The sequence below is a fragment of the Oryctolagus cuniculus genome, chromosome 20 (assembly GCF_964237555.1).
Source record: "Oryctolagus cuniculus chromosome 20, mOryCun1.1, whole genome shotgun sequence".
NCBI lineage: Eukaryota > Metazoa > Chordata > Mammalia > Lagomorpha > Leporidae > Oryctolagus > Oryctolagus cuniculus.
Window position 1 is genome coordinate 21,141,347 of NC_091451.1, and position 20,457 is coordinate 21,161,803.

The following is a 20,457-nucleotide window of genomic DNA, read 5'->3' on the forward strand; positions in this document are numbered from 1 at the left end:
AGGATGGCTCAAGTCCTTGGGCCCCTGCACCTGCGTGGGAGACCTGGAAGAAGCTCCTGGCTCCTGCCTTTGGATTGGCACAGTTCCGGCTGTTGCGGCCATTTGGGGAATGAACCAAGGACGGGAAACCTTTCTGTTTCTCCCTCTCACTGTCTATAACTCTACCTCTCAAATAAATAAATAAATAAATAAAATCTTAAAAAAAGACAGGGTGACAGAACAAGTTAAACAATACCCCAAGGAAACATAACAAATTCAGAATGCAAGTCATTCTTGTTAAACAACTAGCCTGCTCTCTTCAACAAGTCAATGTCATTGACACACACACAGAGGTAATGGTGGTAGAGGCAATTTTTCTAGATTAAAATGAGACATAGCCAGAATGCAATGTGAAGTTCTTGATCAAAATCTGGCTTGATAAAAAATAGTAGTAAAGAACATTATTGTGGGAAAACTGCACAAATTCTAATATTACTGGGTACTAGATGAGAACTGAGAGTATCAGTGCTAATTTTGTAAGGTGTGATAAAAAGCATTCTTGTCCAGCAGAATGAATGCCTATTTTTGGAAATGTAGAATCAAGTATTTAGGGGGGCTATGTTACAATTTTTATGATTTACTTTAAAATGTACAATTGATATTTGAGCAACATAGGTTTGGAATCTCTAGGTCTACTTATATGTAGACTGAAAAAAATTTGTTTATTTGAAAGGCAGGAGAGAGAGAGGGGAAGAGAAAGATATCTTCCACCTGCAATTGAAAACACTGAAAAAATAAGAAAAAAGTTTGTCATGAATATATAAACTATTTGTAGTTAATGTTCTATTTTATCAACTACTACTATAAAACATACACCAATCTGTTATAAAAATTCCAAATTTAGAGGCCGGTGTTGTGGTGTAGTGGCTAACGCTGCTGTCTGCAGTATCAGCATCCCATACAGGTGCCGGTTTGTGTCCCAGCTGCTCCACTTCTGATCCAGCTCTCTGCTAATGCACTGGGAAAAGCAGCAGAAGATGGCCCAAGTCCCTGCCACCCACATGGGACACTGTAATGAAGCTCCTGGCTCCTAGCTTTGGCCTGGCCTAGCCGTGGCCATTCTGGCCTTCTGGGGAGTAGACCAGTGAATGGAAGATCTCTCTCTCTCTCTCTTTGAAATAAATAAATCAGTAAATCTTAAAGAAAAAAATTTTAAATTTATCAAAACTCAATGCCAACAAAAGTTATAGACCATACGTGGTGCCATTTGTAGAGAGAAATATGAACATGTGCAGAGACGCAGTAGCACACAGCTGCATAAACTTAACTGCAGCACCTACTCTTCTACTGTACAGATTCTGTAGTCACCTCCTGTAGGTGCTGGGGGGCTCAAGTACTGCATCTGCTTAGCTGCTGATGACAGCCTCTGCGTTAGTCCTTAGTCTCTAAAGGGAAATGCCTATTGCAGTAAAAAGTAATCTCTCTCAGTTCTAGAGTACATAGCATGGTAACAACTGTTGAATCTAGATGGTGGGCATGTGGGTATTCACTGCACTGTCATGTTTACATTTTTTCATAATAAAAGGTACAGGAAAAGACAAACAGGAACCACATATGGTCAAAAAAACAGTGGGAGGTACGTGATGAAAATGATCCAGTCCGGGTGCTTGCACAAGGCCCAGGGCTTCTGGGATTAACTTCATTAAAAGGTAAGGACTTGGGGCAGGTGCTGTGGTGTAGTGGGTACGGCTGTCACCTGCAGTGTCGGCGTCCCATATGGGTGCCAATTCCAGTCCTGGCTGTTCCATTTCTGATCCAGCTCTCTGCATGGCCTGGGAAGGCCGCAGAGGATGGCCCAAGTCCTTGGGTTCCTGCACCTGTGTCAGAGACCCAGAAGAAGCTTCGGGCTCCTGACTTCAGATCAACCCAGCTCCAGCCATTACGGCCATTTGGAGAGTGAACTAGTGTATGGAAGACCTCTGCCTTTCAAATAAATAAATAAATCTTTAAAAAAAAAAAAACAGGTAAGGACTTGCGAAGAATAGCCCATTTCAGTACTTGGTGGTGTGGTTCTTCCAAACAGATTAAGAAACTGAATTATTCTAAAAAAAAAAAAAAAAAAAAAAAAAAAAAAAAAGAAAGAAACTGAATTATTCTTTTAATATTCTTACCTGCTGCCCTCCTTCTAATTTCTTATTCAGCTTCTGTAGTTGGGTAAAAATCTGGAGGTTTTCTTGCTGTAGTTTCTGTTGTTCAGCCAGACACTTCAACACCAGACCCTGTAATCGCTCAACCTCCCCCTGCAGAGTGCTGCACACACAGGCAGGGGTCAGTGGTGCGCCCATCCCGGCATGCTGTGCGGCAGGATTCAGCCGCGGTGGCTAGAGAGAGAGAGAAGGAGAGAGTGCAGAGGTCTCAGGTGCCACGGTCCCCCAACCCAGACTTCCTTCAGATTTTACTTTTAAATGAACAAGATACATACATCAACACATGCAAGAGAAACCACAATGTCAAGATTCTAACAGTACCGTGGCACTAACACAAAAGGGGCAAGGCAGCTCTCGGTGTCTTGGTCCCCACTGGGCTAAGAACAAGAACAGCCGTGTGTGTGTGAGGACTTGGTGAAGTGTCCAAGTGCACTGGTGTCCTCCCAGGAGAAACACGGAAGTGGGGACAAGCACATCTTGTTTGGAACAGGTCGTGACAGCAGTGAGCACACCGTGATCCAGTCAGTGTCAGGAAATACAGTGGCTCACACTCCGGAAGAGCCCGAGGTGTTAGGGGAGAGGACAGCCAGCATGATTCAAGAAGGCTGATTAACAGAGCGATGGTAGTGTTCACCTTCAGATTTCAAAGGTTCTATTACCTCTTCTGGGAAGCTTTAGAATTATTCTACCCTGGCCTTTTCTCCCTTCTACTGTGCTTTGTTTATGGCTAGAGTCAGCAAATGACAGCTCATGGGCCCACTCCAGCCTACTACCCGTTTTTGTAAATCAAGCTTTACTGGAACATAGGCATGCTCACTCATTATGTGCTATCTGTGGCTGTTTTTATGTTATGGTGTCAGAGCTGAGTAGCTGCAAAACAGACTATTTAGCCTGCAAAGTCTAAAATTATTACTCTGTGGCCCTTCACTGAAACAGTTTGATGACTCCTGGTTTATAGTTTTATCGAGGTGCTTCCCATAATTACATGTGCTGCTCCCTCACCGGGCTCTCAGTGTTACTTGTACTTACAGCCCCCAACCCACACCAGCAGTGTCATGGAAAACTGCACATGCATTTTATATTTTTCAATTTCAGAATTTCTGAGGCAGAGAGAAAAGAAAGAATCCTCTGGTGCAGAAAGGTGTTCGCCTTTCACACAGAAATGTGAAAGGGTAAACACCTTTCCAAGGTAACTCCGGTGAGCCTTGGGTGGTGCTCAGTGTACTGAGCACACAGAACAATGAATGAATGCGGGAGCCTGAAGACCAGCGGAGCCAGAGACGGAGACTGCAAGACCGGAGAACCGGGCAGGGCGCACACTCACTGTCCACCTGGCTGTGACTCAAAGGCAAAAGCTCAGTTACCCAGGCTCCCACTGGGGGCTTGTGTCCTGAGGGGGTTTCCGAGGCCACTTTGAGACCTTGCAGCTCCTCATACGGCAGGGTATCTTTCTCAGATTCTGAAAATGCTGCACTCAGAGGAGATGGGCTGTCGGGCATGGGGATGAATTCTGCATTTTCCAGCTCCTGTGGGTATCAGAAGAACCTCGTTAGTCTGTTTCCAGCAATCTTCCTCCCAAAATTCTTACAGCCTTCACTCTATCTTGACATTTAGCACCCTCTAGTGGGGCAGCTGTGGTTGCATCTCAGCCTACCTGGGAACAAACTGCCATCCCTTCCTCAGAGTGGCAGCAGCAGTACAATTCAAATTCAAGACCAGTCTGGAGTGCCTGGTGTGTCTCCCCAACACGCTTACACTCCACAGACTTTTCCATCAGCTGGGACGCCCTGAGGCGATGGCTGCTAAAGGCCCAGGCCGTAGGTGTAGAACAATGTGCTGCCTTCCTCCCCTGCTCATACTACTCAAATAACGACCAAGTCTGATTGGATAAGGAGCTTTATAGCTTTATTTCCTACCCGCACGCCCCCCTCTTTGGGTAAATTTAAGATTTCACCAACTATAATGTTCACTGTAGAAAGTAAGAAAATACAGATGGGCAAAGAAGTTAATAAAGGCCACCAGTGACTTCATCACTCAGATAAGCACTGTTAAAATGATAAGTAGGTATGTAAACTTGCTTTTCAAGTAAATAAAAAATAAATCACTAAATCATCAGTAGGTACACTTGTATACATTATTCAGTACATTATGTATTTTAAAAAAAAAGATTTATTTATTTACTTGAGAGGCAGAGTTAGAGAAAGAGAGAGAGAGAATGGTCTTCCATCTGTTGGTTCACTCCTGAGATGGCTGCAACGGCCACAGCTAGGCTGATCTGAAGCCAGGAGCCTCTTTTGGGTCTCCCACATGGGTGCAGGGGCCCAAGCACTTGGGCCATCTTCTACTGCTTTCCTGGGCCATCAGCAGGGAGCTGGATTGGAAGAGGAGCAGCTGGCACTGCAGGCATATGCTTAACCTACTGCACCACAGTGCCTGCCCCATATTATGTATTTCCTAAAAGGATGAAGTCATACTGACAGATTCATCAGCTTCTGTGCAGCCATATTTTGTAACCAACTTTCCATGTAAATAAATAGAATACAACATTTTTACTGCTTGCACCTCAACTTTCATAAATTATTTTCTAGTAAGTAAACCATTAAAACTGCCCCAATACTCCACTTATATAACAACAGTACCAAATCTGTAAGCTTAATCTTTGCACACATGTACTGCAAAAGCTGCCTTCAAGATAGGTTATATGAATTTATATTCATTTAAGTAATACAGGTATGAAAACATTTTCTCTCTCTTGTTGCAAAGAAAAAAAGGATTAGTGAGTTGGTAGCATCATTTCAGACAGAGATAAGAAACCTAGATTCTTGTGGCAAGAGTTTAACAGTGGGACTAGCACTGTGGCATAACTGGTAGGGCTGTCACCTGCAGTGCCAGCAACACATTTGGTGCCAGTTTGAGTCCTGGCTGCTCCACTTTCCATCCAGCTCCCTGCTAATGTGTCTAGCAGGGGAGCAGAGGATGACTCAAGTGCTTGGGCCCCAGCACCCATGTGGGAGATCCAGAGGGAGCTCTTGGCTCCTAGCTTTGGACTGCACTGTGCTGTTGAACTTTTTTTTTTATTGATTGTTTATTTGAAAGGCAAAGTTACAGACAGAGGCAGAGAGAGAGAGAGAGAGGTCTGGCTGTTGTGGCCATTTTGGGAGTCAACCAATGGATGGAAGATCTCTCTCTCTCTCCTGTCAGTGTCACTCTGCCTTTCAAATAGATAAAATAAATAATAATAAAAAAAAGAGACTGGCGTTGTGGTGTAGTGGGTAAAGCCACCACCAGCATTGCCAGCATCCCATATGGGTGCCAGTTGAGTTCCAGCTGTTTCACTTCCAATCCAGCTGCCTGCAAATGTGCTTGGGAAAGCAGCAGCAGATGGCCCAAGTCTACATGGGAGACCAGAAAAGAAGCACCTGGCTCCTGGCTTCGGACTGGCCCAGCTCTAGCTGTTGCAGTCATTTGGGGAGTGAACCAGTGGATGTTAGACCTCTCTCTCTCTGCCTCTGTCTGTAACTTTGCCTTTCAAATAAACAATCAATAAAAAAAAAGTTAAACAGCACAGTGCAAACTACAAGATCCTGATAGTTCTTTTCTGGTTCTCGCAGAGGACCTCATATTTTATCAGAGGTCTCTCTTCCAATGGAATTACCTTTCGAAGCCACCCAGGACAGGAGCTGCTGGCCCCACTATTGTTGCCCATGGCCTCCGTGGGACTGATTAAACCTTCCATTCCTCGGTCTGCTTCCATGGTTCCTCGGAAGCCTCCACTTGGGTCAGGAGTTTCAGATTCTTGCTGACTGTCCTCCTCTTCGCCACTGCCGCCGCCACCACCAACCCCTGGGCTTGAGCTCTGAACCACTGAGACACACAGCATACAAGTAGAGAGTTCTGCCATACAGCACGCAAGATTTACCATCTGACAGCCCCACGTATGCCTGGAAAGGTTCTTGAGTTGCATGAAGTGGGATGGTAACAGTAGTCAGATATTTGGGACTGTAGTTTTAATTTTCACACAAGGCATTTGTAGATCAGGACCCTTGTCATGATAATCTATTTCCATTTTCCAAACTTGCTATTTCTGTACCTGCAAATTATCAATATTCTGAAGCACTGAACGATCCCCTAGCCAGCCCTCTACTTCTCGAACAAGTGTGTTCAGACTCCAGCATCCTTCCCGCACGTGCACTGTACAGAAAACCTCTGACCTCTGAGTCAGTACCCTTAAAGTAGCCACATAAACTTCCCAGTGACTCCCTGGCTCGGAAAACACGTTACTGGTGGATTCTTCAACACTCAGGTGAGCATTAAATTCCTTATGACTGTATGAATTTTAAAAATAGGACGGCCGCTTCTTCTGTATTGTGCAGCACATTCCAAGTTGCTTCAATTTAGACCAGCTGATGTGTATGGTCAGGAGATGAAAGTGAATTTTAATATGGGCCAAAGAAACTTGCCAAAGTTTAAAAAACAAACTGCATGATATATTCTAAGGTTAAATCTGAGGGCTGTTTATCATGCCTTGCTGTGCTGGCTTAACGCCTGTGCCACCTTGTGACCCTACTGAAGCAGCCTAATGGCAGACACGAGAACCAGCCCTGAAGCTTTTTTGTTTTAAATGGCTTTTAAGAATTCTGTTACATTCGAGGTACACATAAGACCATTTTTTAGTATATGTGCTGCCTAAGTGAGCAGACCCAAGACCATTTTTAAGAAATGTGTGTGCAAGTTTTGATGCCTAACAATAAAATGCACACGTGTTCGTCTACCACCATAAGAAAAAGAATTGTACTAGGCCATATGGCAGCCACCAGCTAAATGTGGCCATTTAAAACTGAAATAAAACTAGAAGTTCAGTCCTCAATCACACTAACCACTTTTTGAATGCTCAACAGCACACACTGCTAGCGGCTGCTCTTCTGGGCAGCACAGGCACAGAGCATCCCCCGTCACAGAAACCCCCCTGCACACTGCGGACCGGGAGCACTGCCCACAACGAGGCGTCTGCCCCGGGAGTCCCTTCCTGCTCTGGCCTCCTACCCAGATGAAACCACTCTATGTTTATCATTTCTTCTTAAAAACCACTTTACCACATATTTCTGTATCCTTAAACAATGCATCACTTATTTTGATTGTTTTTAAACTTTGGAAGAAGGCATGGAATCTGCTGCAACTTGCTTGTTTACATTTCACGTTGTGGGAATATTCAGAGAAACTCATTTTCACTCCTATGTATTAAGAGTCTAATGGATGGGCGTGACACAATCAGTTATTTAGGGAGCATTTACCATCTGCTGGACACCATTCTGAGCAATGTGGATAAAAATTAATGAATAAAATAGACAAAAATTCCTGTCTTACTGGAATTTATATTTTCTGGATAATGAACATTTGCTTTCAATCTTACGTTTTTGCTTTAAATACTTTTCCAGTATTTATTTCCACTGTTTGCAAAGCTGTACTTAGCAAAAAGCTATTTATTTATTTGTGACAGATAATAATATGCAGAGATAGCTGTGCTGAGCAGTGGATTACTTAAGGAAACTAATAAGAGATATAACAGGGTGTGTGTGTGTAAATTAAAGCAAAAAACAAGTCTAGACTATTTTCAGTGGCTTCTTTTGGGGGGAATTAATCTGCTTTTATTATGGGTGTTTATCTGTTTTGATTCCACAAAACGTCAGAATTCAAGTTCTGAGACATCAAAATCTATAGGGACTGTAGCAGGTGGAAAACCAAAAAGGAACAACTTCCCAGCATGGTCCCATTACTAACAGAACCATGAAGAAAGCCATTACAAGAAAGCTATCAGGTGTTCCTAACCGTCCTGAAAGTTTAGCTGGCTTTTACTTCTGAGGGTCTGACTGGAAGGACTCTTCTATAGACTGGGAAACCAAGGAAGCCAAGGGCAGAGAAAGCCCGTGGCTCCTGGGATGGTGAGGGCGGGAATAATACATGGCTACAGTCACTTCATTACTTCCACAGGCAGTAGCAGAAAATCTCTCCCTCTAAACACAATATGAAAATCCTACCTTCTGTGAAACCCATGAGAACACAATTGTCACTCTGAATCACTGCATTCCTCTTTCCCCAAAGAAATTTCCGTTTGAGAAGACCCGCCCTCCACAAAACCACAAGTCCCTGAGGCATTGCTACTTACCAGTTCCAATGGATAAGCCACTGCTATTGGAACGGATGGTCTTAGAATTCAACACCTTCTCTGAGGAAAAATATTCAGTAAATAAGCACTGTGTACAGATACAGACAGGAAAAGTGAGAGAAGACTAGAATAGGAAGGTAATTGCTATCTTTGATTCCAGATAATTTTGTAGTTATTATTATCTTAGAAGTTAGTATCCTAAACCAAACCCCACTAGTTACTCAAATCGGATTCACTAAAGTAGCAATTCTCCCGCTTCACTGTTCATTGGAATCACTTGGGTAGCTTTAGAAAGTAACGATGCCTACGTCCCACCCAGAGTCTGCTTTAATTGGTCAGGGGTAGAATCAGCACCAGGATTAACAGAAGCTCCTCAAGGGATACTGGTGTGCAGCCACGGTGGCAAACCACTGATCCAAAAGAACGCATCTGTAAACCCTTACACAGACTTTTATAGTTTAGTTCATAACAAAGTAATCTTTATGGAAAAAGCATGATGATTTTGTTTCTTCTAAAAGATATACTGAATGTTTCTCAAGAAAGCACAAACAGAAGATGGGTGGAGTACTAGAGATAACTTGTAAGATGAGGGCAATGCTCAAAATTGTATTAAAAAATGGTCAAGATATTAACAGATGGCAGATGAAAAAGCTCAGGAAATGAGAATATTTGGTTCCTGTTAGGCAGGGTCTCCCTAGCCAGTACAAGAATGTGACCATCAGTCCCTTAGATATGGGTCTGTCCTCTGTCAAAGCCATCCCAACCGCCAACAGATACAGCTCTTACCAACAATGAGAATGGTGTGCCAGCCACGGCAAGACAGGTCCGGGACATGATGCAGAGATCCAAAAATAGGCCGAGGCCATGAGGTACAGATATCAGAACCGTGTGGTCTCTCTGTGGGGGTCATTGCCAGGCGGCCATTACCACCATTGCCCCAGGCAAAAATGTGATTATCTAGAAAACAAAATGTAATGGTGCAATCTTTCACAAAACAGGGCTTCTCAACTCTGAGTGCCCCAGCTTTATGCCCTGCAGCTGGGGAGGCGTCCCAGTAGGTACCACATGAGGGAAAGCTGCCTGTTCCTAACATAAAGCATAAAATGTTCCTGATCCTAGATAAAAATGACCACTGCTCCAATGTCCTGCCATTCTTGCTCATTTGCATAGTCAATGACTTTATTTTGTTATTCACTCAAACACTTATTGAGCATCTCCTGCATGACAGGCACTGCTGTAGGTGACAGAGCAGTGCACCAGACAAAGTTCCTGCCCTCCTGGAACTGACACTCTAGTGGGGGGTTGGGGGAGAATGGAAACATGTAAGTGAGTATTGAATATTTCAGGCAGTGGTAAGTACTAGGAAAGAAGAGTAATAGTGATAAAAATAAGCAGAAATAAAGAATCACAGTGGGACAGAGTTTTGGCATTTTAGGTAGGGTAGTCCAGAGAAGTCTTTCTTTTTTCTTTTCTTTTTCTTTCTTTTTTTTTTTTTTTTTTTGACAGGCAGAGTTAGTGAGAGAGAGAGACAGAGACAAAGGTCTTCCAGAGTTAGTGAGAGAGAGAGACAGAGACAAAGGTCTTCCTTCCGTTGGTTCACCCCTCAAATGGCCGCTACGGCGCCGGCCAGCGCACTGCACCGATCTGAAGCCAGGAGCCAGGTGCTTCTCCTGGTCTCCCATGGGGTGCAGGGCCCAAGCACTTTTGCCATCCTTCACTGCCTTCCTGGGCCACAGCAGAGAGCTGGCCTGGAAGAGGAGCAACTGGGACAGAATCCGGCGCCCCAACCGGGACTAGAACCCAAAGTGCCGGCGCCGCAGGCGGAGGACCAGCCAAGTGAGCCGTGGCGCTGGCCAAGAGAAGTATTTTCTGACACTTGAGCAGAGATCTGGGTGAAGCGAGGGAGATGCAGGCAGAGAGGGAACAGCCAAGTGCCAGGTCCTGCACGGGCAATGTCAGTATTGGGAACAAGGAACACAGCGGCCCCTGCAGCAGGAGAAACAGCATGTCGGGAGTGGCTGCGGTCCTGGGCACGCAGCACCACACAGCCATCGTGATGATCTAGGTTCTGACTGATACAGGAGCCCGTCAGAGGTTCTGAGCAGTAGGTATTTAAAAGGATCCCTCCAGCTACCTTGAGGAAAACCTACTTCAGGGATTCGAGGGTGAAAGCAGAGACGAGCTATGGTAGTGAAGACTGGTGAGAGCGCTTGGACACACGATGCATTCTGAGGAGCAGTGAGGGCTGGGCTGGGGTGTGGGTGTAGGAGGAGCTGCCAGTTACTGAGGCAAAAAAGCCATGGGAGGGACAGGTCTGGGCTGAACAACCAGAAGAAACTGAGATACCCGTAACTTCTTATCCAAACGAGGCCCTCCTTTTAAATGAAAAAGGGTGATAGTAATGATTATGTCGGGACAACACTCATGAATCAGGGCTCACCTCTGTCAATTGTTTTATACAGTCACTCTTTTTTAAAATTTTTATTTATTTATGTATTTATATTTATTTGACAGGCAGAGCTATAGCAAAGAGACAAATCTTGTACCTGCTGGTTCACTCCCCAAATGCCTGCATGTACTGGGGTTGGGCACACTGAAGCTAGGAGCCCAGAACTCCCAGGAGGGTAGCAGGGAGCCAGTATGTGAATAATCATCCGCCACTTCCCATGGCGAGCAGCTGGAATGGGAAGCAGAGCAGCAGGGACTCAAACCCAAACCCAGTTACTCTAAATAGCCAAGTTGAAGGACTGTTGAATAAATGGATCCAGGATGTTAGGGGCAGTGACAGAGCTGGCAGTATTTAGGGGTGACTGAAAGGAATGAGCAGGGCCGGCGCTATGGCATGGCAAGTGAGGCCGCCACCTGCAGCGCCGGCATCCCATCTGGACGCCGGTTTGTGTCCCGGCTGCTCCACTTCCCATCCAGCTCTCTGCTATGGCCTGGGAAAGCAGTAGAAGATGGCCCAAGGCCTTGGCCCCTGCACCCATGTGGGAGACCCGGAGGAAGCTCCTGGCTTCGGATTGGCATAGCTGTGGCCGTTGTGGCCGACTGGGGAGTGAACCAGTGGATGGAAGACCTCTTTTTCTCTCTCTCCTTCTCTTTGTAACTCTTTCAAATAAATAAATAAATATTAAAAAAAAAAAAAAAGAAAGAAAGAAAGAAATGAATGCGCTCACTTTGGAGAAAGGATCAAGCCTGGGCACTCCAGGGCCTAGGGAAACTGTGCGCTCCTAGCACAGCACTTGACAGCTGGCCGCCCAGTCCCTGTCCTCCCAGACTCTAGCTCCTTGAGGGCAGGCACCTTCTGAGACTCACTCCTGAGACTTCCCAGGCCTACATGAGAACGTGGACACAACTGAGGCTGTCAAACACAGTGCAGAGGAATATGGGAACATTTATCAAGAGGTGACCAGGCCCAGCCACGGAACCCAACTCTTTATTCCTCCTTCTGAAGTTAACTCATGAAATACTCAGGTGTGTTTCAGAAACATCACCTCTCCGAAGTCCTGTGAGAAACAGCTACTGGGGTGGGCACCTGGCGCACAGCTGTCAAGCTCAGGCGTCGAGCGACATTTGATGCTGGAACACCTGAGTTTGTGTCCCGGCTTTGCTCCTGATTCCAGCTTCCTGCTAATGTGCACCCTGGGAGGCAGCAGGTGATGGCTCAAGTGCTTGAACCCCTGCCACCCTCCCACTTGGGAGAGCCAAAAGAGGTTTCCTGGCTTCTGACTCAGCCCTGGCTGTTGTGGTCATTTGGGGAATGAACCAGTCATGGGGCCAGGGTGGGGTGAGGTGGGTGATCTTTTTGTCTGCCTTTCAAATAAAATTTAGTTAATTAAACAATTTTTAAATTGAAAAAGAAAAAGAAGCTACTAGTGAACCTGTGGCGCCACATTTACCTGCAGTAAACCCCGCCTCTGCCCTTTCAGGCACTGCCTCATTCACCCAAGTCTGACCCAAACTGTTCCCTGAGACAAGCAGAGGCTCAGCGTGCTGCTCTGAGACTCAACATGTTAACCGACTACTTAGCTGACACCACCCCGGGACCATTCACAAGGACACAACAAGCACAGACCACAGAAAACAAGGCTATCTCAAAATACAAGCAGCAACGAAGCCCATGAGTCCAAAGATAAGAAGATGAAATGTGATATATTGTTTCCCAGTCACAAGAAATGGCTACAAAAACTTAAAAAGCAATAAAAACCGGGGGGGTGGGGGTGGGGTGGGGGTTGGGGGAATGGAGCAGACAGGCACTGCGGCATGGCTGCTGCTTGGGACGCTTGCGTCCCCTATGGGAGTGCCTGGGATGGAGTCCCACCTCAGCCTCTGATCCAGCTTCCTGCTAAGGTGGCTCAGAGGCAGCAGGTGATGGCTCAAGTCCTTAGGCTCCTCCCACCCTTGTGGGAAATCCAGATTTAGTCCCAAGTTCCTGACTTTGGCCCAGTCCAGCCCTGGCTGTTGTGGGAATTAGGGGAGTGAACCAGTGCATGAAAAATTCCTCTCTCCCACCTCCACCCCATCACTTTGCCTTTCAAATAAATCAAATAAATAAATCTTTTAAAAAATTGTTAAATAAATGGCAAATTTCAGAAGAAGGAAAAGAAAAAAGGGGAAAAAGCAGAAACAAAGAGGAAGGGGATGAGGAGTAGCAAAAGTGGCAGTAAAGAAGGGAAGCAGTGACAGGAGTAAGAAGATGCTGCAAACAGCTGGAAGAGAAGAGGAAAACCCGTTAGACCAACACAGAAACCCGACAGACACACAGTACAGGGAACAAACAGCCCAGCCAAGCCCCAGCCGTCCCGAAGGACATGGCTGCAGCACAGCTGACCCCAGGTAAGCAGCCGCCCAAGTTCTGCTGTTTTCTCTAGCTGCCCAGCCTGCGTTTACAGAAACCAGCATGGGGCTGGGTAAGGTTCCCACGAAAGTGCTTAACTCCGGATACAGTTGACCAAAAAGCTGAATTTAAAAGAAGAGGATCTTAGACTATTAGCTTGCCATTATCTACAAATCTAACCTTTAAAAGAAAAAAGTTACTAGGTTGGTCATACAAAAAGTTCATGAAGGGGAAGGCACTGTGTGATATATCGGGTGAAGCTGCCACCTGCAGTGCTGGTATCCCACATGGGCGCCAGCTCAAGACCTGGCTGCTCCTCTTCCGATCCAGCTCTCTGCTATGGCCTGGGAAAGCAGCAGAAGATGGCCCAAGTCCTTGGGCCCCTGCACCCACGTGGGAGACCCAGAAGAAGCTCCTGGCTCCTGGCTTTGGACAGGCGCAGCTCCGGCCGTTGTGGCCATTTGGGGAGTGAACCAGCAGATGGAAGACCTTTCTCTCTGTCTCTAACTCTGCCTCTCAAATAAATAAATAAATCTTTTTTTTTTAAGTTAATGAAACCCAATCTGTGTAACACCAATTTAACACTAGAGAGCAAATGCATTATCAAGCTGTATAAATAACCAACAGCCATCGCAGCAGAAAACTTGCGATGACACACGCGGACTCACCGTCAGTGGCAGCAATGGTGAACTCATCACCGCAGGAGACCCTGATCACCTGCTTCCCACCTAAGGGTCCTCCCAGCAAGTTGATTCCCAGACGCTTCTTATAATTCCCAACGCCCAACTGACCACACTTGTTGCAGCCGAAGGTCAGCAGCCGGCCTCGTTCTGAGAAAGAAGCAAAAACAACCAACCAGGAACAAATGGGCACAGAACAGAGGGAGGCAGCAGCCAACACACAATCCCGTGGTCCAGCTCCTGGTCACATAATGCTAGCCATGGGAGTCTAGACCTATGGCAACTAACATATCCAGGTCCATGGCCAATCAGAGCAGTAAGTGACTTAATATGATATTTTCTCTCTGATGATATTGTACTTTTATTGTGGAAAATGAGTACTACCTAACTTAGCATACTTATAGAAGGTGGTAATTAGAAACAACAGATGTCTGGATTCACAGGTGCAGTGTTCTCCTTAAGAGAGGTATTTATCATACATTTAAAATGGTTATCAACAAAAATGGGTACCTGAATGCCTAATTTGTTAAAGACATAATACTGGATGCTAGAGGGGAACTCAGGCGGATGTATCCACTCTTCAGAAAAGCTAATACTTGGAACAGTAGAAGGGCCTGCTCTGCTGAGGCACGAGACATGGCTAAGTCAACTCACCATCAATAGCAGCTGTGTGCGTCTTGCCTGGGGCAATGGTACGGATTTTGTAAAAGGACAACTGTTTGGCCAAGGTAAAGGAGGTTGTGTAGGGAACTTCATGGTATGCCTGAAACAAGCCAGAACACAAAGCAGAGCTTCATGAGTGAAAAATGGAGAAACCAGCAGGCTGAGGAGAGAAAAAGGCCACGCTAACCAAAAGGTCTTTTCAACCAATCTCATCACTAGCTGGGTGCCAGGTAGCTCTCCCTCTACACAGAGTACAAGCAGCAGCTCAATACGCAATCAGAAAATTTAGCATGTGAGGTAGGACTTTCTGACCACAAAAGTTATAGATTCTGAATGAAGGGATACAAAATACAAACTCTCCACCCCCAAAGGTATAGATACAAGGACAGAATAATTGCTATGTGTCTTGCTATATACTCCGCATACCAACAAGCCAGGGGCAAAGAATTACAATCCTGAAGAACTTTGCCAGCCCATAAAACAGTCAGTTTACTGTGACCGAATTCTATCTGTACTGTTCCCCAACTAGTTAAACTCACGTTCCCTTGGAATTAGTTAAAAAAAAACACACACAAAAACCTTATGTAAATTTAAATTTTCACAACAAATCTAAAGTTACAACAAAACACAAATCAGGTAACGGTAATTCTTTTTTTAAGGTTTATTTATTTATTTGTTTGAAAGGCAGAATTACAGAGCGAGAGGAGGATACAGATAGAGAGAGAGGTCTTCCATCTGCTGGTTCACTTCCCAGATGGCTGCAACAACCAGATCTGGGATGATCTGAAGCCAAGAGCCAGGAGCTTCTTCTGGGTCTCCCACATGGGTTTAGGGGTCCAAGGACTTGAGCCATCCTCTGCTGCTTTCCCAGGCGCATTAGCAGGAGCTGCGTCGGAAGAGTAGCAGCCGGGACAGGAACCTCCGGTGCCCAGAGGGGATGCCAGCACCACAGGCGTAGGCTTAACCTACTAATCCCACAGCACTGGCCCAAGGTAATAGTAATTCTGAAAATGCCTTTTCAGATAATTTCGCTTGCTTTATCTGTACAGATAATCTCTCTAGCCTTTCCCTGAACTTGCACTCTCCCGAGACTCTCTACTTCAGCAACTGCTTAAAAATCACCTCTAAGACCAGTGTCGTGCCACAGTGGGTTAAGTACCTATCCGTGCCACTGACATCCTGTATGAGTGCTCGTTCAAGTCCTGGCTGCTCCACCTCTAATCCAATAACCTGCTAATGTGCCTGGGAAAGCAACAGAAAATGACCCAAGTACTTGGGTCCCTGTCACCCACATGGGAGACCAGGATGGAGTTCCAGGCTCCTGACTTAGGCCTGGCCCAGCCCTGGCTGTTGCAGCTACTGGGGAGTGAACTAGTGGATGGAAGATCTCTCCCTAATTCTGCATTTCAAATAGATAAATAAATCTTTTAAAAAAAAATCAGCTCTTACCCTTTTTGTCACTGAGCCAGGATACTTCTGTCTCTTAACTTCATTCTTTAGAAAACGAAAAAACTCATCCTACTACTATAAAGAGGAAACTAAAACTTGATATCAGTGGTGAATTTCAGGATACCCTTGAAAGGGACAATGTGATTACACTTCATAAGCCTACACACATTTGGTGATTTGGGAGCAATAACTCTGAAAATCTCTGAGGGGAAAGATTCATGAAAATGTTTCTGTTCAAAATGTTAAATTTCTTGTTCCTATGCCAATGATAAGAACCTGATTCTATCATTGTTTTCTTTGTAACTGATTTATTTATTGAGGTATAACTAACATATTGCAAAATACTGCAGTCTAATTTCTGTATGCGCATACCTGTGAAACCAGACTGTCAGTACCATCCTAGGATCCCTCCCTCTCCCACCTCTTCTGCTAATACCCACACCCCTCCTCTTCGAGTAGCCACTCTTTTGACTTCTGTTATCATAAGGTAATTTTGCTCGTTCTTGAACTTCACATCACTGGAATCACATAGTATATACTGTGGTTGGCTTCTGTTGCAGAACACAATGTCTATGAAATCACCACATTATTCTAAAGTTAATTCCATGGTCACTAACCTGTACACATCACAAAGAACTTCCAACCTAGAGAAGTTCGACAGTATGGTTAGGACACCAAAGCGGGCACTCACTTCATGGTTGATGATGCCAGACATGCACTGATTCAGACCCAGCTTGTTGAACTCATTAAGTCCACAGGCTAGCACCTTGCCTGACTGGGTCAGCAGAAATGTCCCATCACAGCCACACTGAACTGCGACAATGATCAAGGCCTTGGGAACATCCACCTGCAAGAAAACAATTAAGTCAGAGGGAAAAAAAAAAAAAAAAAAAAAAAACACAACACAATTTGTATTAGGAAAAGACCCTCCTGTTCTTTCAAAATGCTGATTTAGTGGGATGCTGGCATGGAAGCAAGGGTTGCTCCGGTCTGTCCAGACTGGCCTAGCAGGAACTTAGAGCTCCAGTTTTATAACAGAAAGGAAAAGGTGGCAATGCCAGGTCATGAAACAGATAACCCCGGTGGGTTTGCTTTAGCACCAGGTCCTCCCTGGGGAAGGGAGAAGCTTCAAGCCATTGCTGATTTTGTCCTCTAAGAAGGAGGCTCCCTGACAGTAACAGCTGTGTGGGGGCCCAGTCTGGTCACTTTATGAGAGGTGACAGAGTACTGAAGTAGCAGCCAGGGCTTCCAAATGCTCCCACCAGTCAACAGCTACCTAGAAATGGCTGGACAGAGGGGCAACAATGGCTGTGTGTAAAACCCGAAACCTTGAACCTCCGTTTCTGCTGCAGCCTTTTCAAGGATGGCCCTACAAACACAATGCATAAAATGTAAGTAAAAATGGTAACCGTACATGGAAGAGGTGGCCTCCCAGCAGGAAACCCTGAGCCTAGGGAGGCTGGGAGCTAGGTGTGATGGTGCTTTTCTCTTAGTGGGCTGCAGCCCTGAGGAGCTTCTCACAGGGCCAGCCCTGGCAGTGCTGAGTAATTAGATATGTCTCATACCACATGGCCCCTAGACAAAACCAACATTTCATCTGGTGTTCAACTGTAGGAGGAGAAACTGGCTGTGCTAAGGGAACAGCAGACTGCTTTCCAGTATCTTCGGCAGGAGTTTTTTAGGATATATTTAGCTCTATGTGACTTTTCGGCTGAACCTGCTGATGGTAGCACTTATCTCTGAGTAAGATGTGGTAGCTGTATCTGCTTTCTCAACTTCCTAAGATTGAGTCGGATGACAAGAACACATAGTGCTAAACCAGGAATCCTAGGCCGGCAGTCTCCCGGATAGGAAATATTTCAGAAATAAACACCTTGATATGAGCAGTCAGGGATGGAGAACATATCATTGGAGTCTGTGTGACTTAGGGCATTGCTTTAGGAAGACAGTGCTGCTGGTGTACCTTTTGAGGTGTATAATAATCCTCTTCTGAATCCAAACCAAGTCGTCCTGAAACACACAAAGAAAGAACATCATTATAACAAGGGCCTTTTCCTAACGCAGACCTTGTATGAGATTTCCTTATGAATGAACACTTCTCCGTGTTCACTGTGTGATGCCCATGGGCCTGACGCGAGGCTGGGCACTGGGGAGCAAGCACAGAGACAAGGCCACACCTACCGTACTCCCCACAGCCCCAGGAATAGACTTCCTTGTTTCGAGTCAGAACCACCACATGGTTATCGCCACAGGAGACCTGCTCCACTGGATTGCCGAGGAAGAAGTTCAGCTGCATAGGCTCCAGCACTTCAGGGCCAGCAATCTTGTCCATTCCCATGCAGCCGTAATAGTCTGAGCCAAAGGCATAGAGCTGCCCTTCATCTGCAAAAGGAAGAAAAGCGATCCATCACAGGACTGACTGACTGCCAGAGAGCTAGGCAGGGCTGGAGTGAGGTCTGCCCAGGCCGATAATCTCACACGGGAAGATTCCACCACAGAAATCCAAAGGCTAGACTGCGCAAAGTCTAGAGCTGTATATAGGGGAGCATGCATAGTATTACCATCATAAATAACTTTAAAAGTGGTAGTATTATCATGTTAAAAGGGCTTAAAATTTTACAGGGGTCATCTCTACCATGTAGATAAAAAAGAGAAGTACCAAGGAATCATACAGAGTAATGACAAGACCAAAACTAAACTTAGCTGTCACTCCTGATTTCATGTTACCCACAGCCTGATGATGTGGTCAAGATTACTTCCTCCCTCTCCTCCCACTCCCTGACCCCAAATGGGATACATGTGACATTTCTCCTAATCCCACCCCTTTGTCACCCCCTACATTCTTGCTCATCATTCCCTCACACACAGCAAATGGGACATGTTGTTATTAATGATGAGTATACTTGCTCCAGGTCCTTGGTTCTTTGAATACTGTCTTTTGCTGCGAAGTCCCGCCCAGAACATGTAAATCCCCAGATCAGCTGCACTTACATGGTCTTGCTGACGGCTTACCTGTCACACAGATGGTGAAATCGTCGCCACATGACACCTGACGGATGGCTTTGCCTTGCAACTTTTCCACATGCTTTGGCTGTCGATAGGAGGCTTTGTCTCCATGGCCTAGCTGACCGTGAAGTTTAGTACCCCCTTGCATGTTCTGTGAAATAAAGAGGTCTGATGGAGTTTTAATTTTTCACTCTAAAAGCTAATCTTCCACATAACTTTTTTTTTAGTTTAATTTTATTTTTTTTTGACAGACAGAGTTAGACAGTGAGAGAGAGAGACAGAGAGAAAGGTTTTCCTTTTCCGTTAGTTCAGCCCCGAAATGGCTGCTACAGCCGGTGCACTGCACTGATCTGAAGCCAGGAGCCAGGTGCTTCCTCCTGGTCTCCCATGCAGGTGCAGGGCCCAAGCACTTGGGCCATCCTCCACTGCCTTCCTGGGCCACAGCATAGAGCTAGACTGGAAGAGGAGCAACCGGGACAGAATCTGGCACCCCAACCAGGACTAGAACCCGGGGTGCCGGCGCCACAGGTGGAGGATTAGCCTAGTGAGCCGCGGCGCCAGCGCGGCATAACTTTTTATGAGGAAAAACAACAGGGAAACAGCCAGAAATTTAGAAATTAGGAAAAAATGGGTAAAGGAATTAAACCCTTTAACTTCTGCCAATAAGCAAAGACTTTAAAAGTATCCAGATTAATACCCACCAGGTCAAAAAGACACATCCTTCAAGGCTAAGGTGAACTATATATTTAATCATGAGTAAGAGTGAAGGTGGAAAGCCTTTAAAGTCTAACTTGATTGCTTTCTACAGGAATAAACAGCCTCTCAGAAATCATATCTAGCAGGTTTTTTTTTTTTTTAATGTTTGTTTATTTGTTTGAGAAGCAGAGAGAAAGACAGAGAGAGAGACAGAGAATTCCTGTTCCCCACTCACTGCACAAATGCCTGCAAAGCTGAGGCCACGCTGAATCTGGGAGCAAAGAATTCAGTCCAGATCTCATGTGGGTGGCAGGGACCCAATTACTTGAGCCATCACAGCTGCCTCCCAGGTCCACAGGAGCAGGTGGTTAGGCAGAAGCCAGAGCCAAGATTCAAACCTGGATGTGGGTTATGAGCACCTTAACCAGAATCTTAAGCCCCTGGGCTGAACACTTACCTCATATTAGAGGTTTTATAAATTTTTTTGTTTCCCTGAAACATGGAACAGCTATAAAGAATCTGGCTATGTCAAAGAAGCTGCTATACAGCACAGAGAATAGTCCTCTATGACTTTTCAACAGTTTTATAAAGGTAAGTAATTATTTCCATTCAATGACACAACCCCCAATCCTTATTTAAATGTTTTTTAAGGCACTAATTTCACTCCGCTTCTGGTAGCCCCTAGTTCTTTATGGCATAAGGGCTTCAGGAAGTAACAGCAAGTCGAGAACACTGTAGTGAAGCCAAACCATTCCTTCTTTCTTTCAATCAGTGAAA

The 20,457-nt window shown here is 45.4% G+C and overlaps 1 protein-coding gene across 2 annotated transcripts in view; it reads right to left on the reverse strand.

Annotated features, from left to right (window-relative positions):
• NEK9 (NIMA related kinase 9) overlaps positions 1-20,457 on the reverse strand; it is a 42,388-nt gene that overhangs the window by 3,612 nt on the left and 18,319 nt on the right. For both annotated transcript variants that reach the window (XM_002719640.5, XM_017349386.3), the window contains exons 11-21: positions 18,991-19,135; positions 18,160-18,360; positions 17,942-17,988; positions 16,670-16,825; positions 14,521-14,629; positions 13,855-14,016; positions 9,136-9,306; positions 8,350-8,409; positions 5,842-6,050; positions 3,551-3,712; positions 2,151-2,360 (exon numbers count right to left, since the gene is read on the reverse strand). In XM_002719640.5, the coding sequence (XP_002719686.1) occupies positions 2,151-2,360; positions 3,551-3,712; positions 5,842-6,050; positions 8,350-8,409; positions 9,136-9,306; positions 13,855-14,016; positions 14,521-14,629; positions 16,670-16,825; positions 17,942-17,988; positions 18,160-18,360; positions 18,991-19,135 (1,632 nt within the window). The remainder of the gene's footprint in view (positions 1-2,150; positions 2,361-3,550; positions 3,713-5,841; positions 6,051-8,349; positions 8,410-9,135; positions 9,307-13,854; positions 14,017-14,520; positions 14,630-16,669; positions 16,826-17,941; positions 17,989-18,159; positions 18,361-18,990; positions 19,136-20,457) is intronic.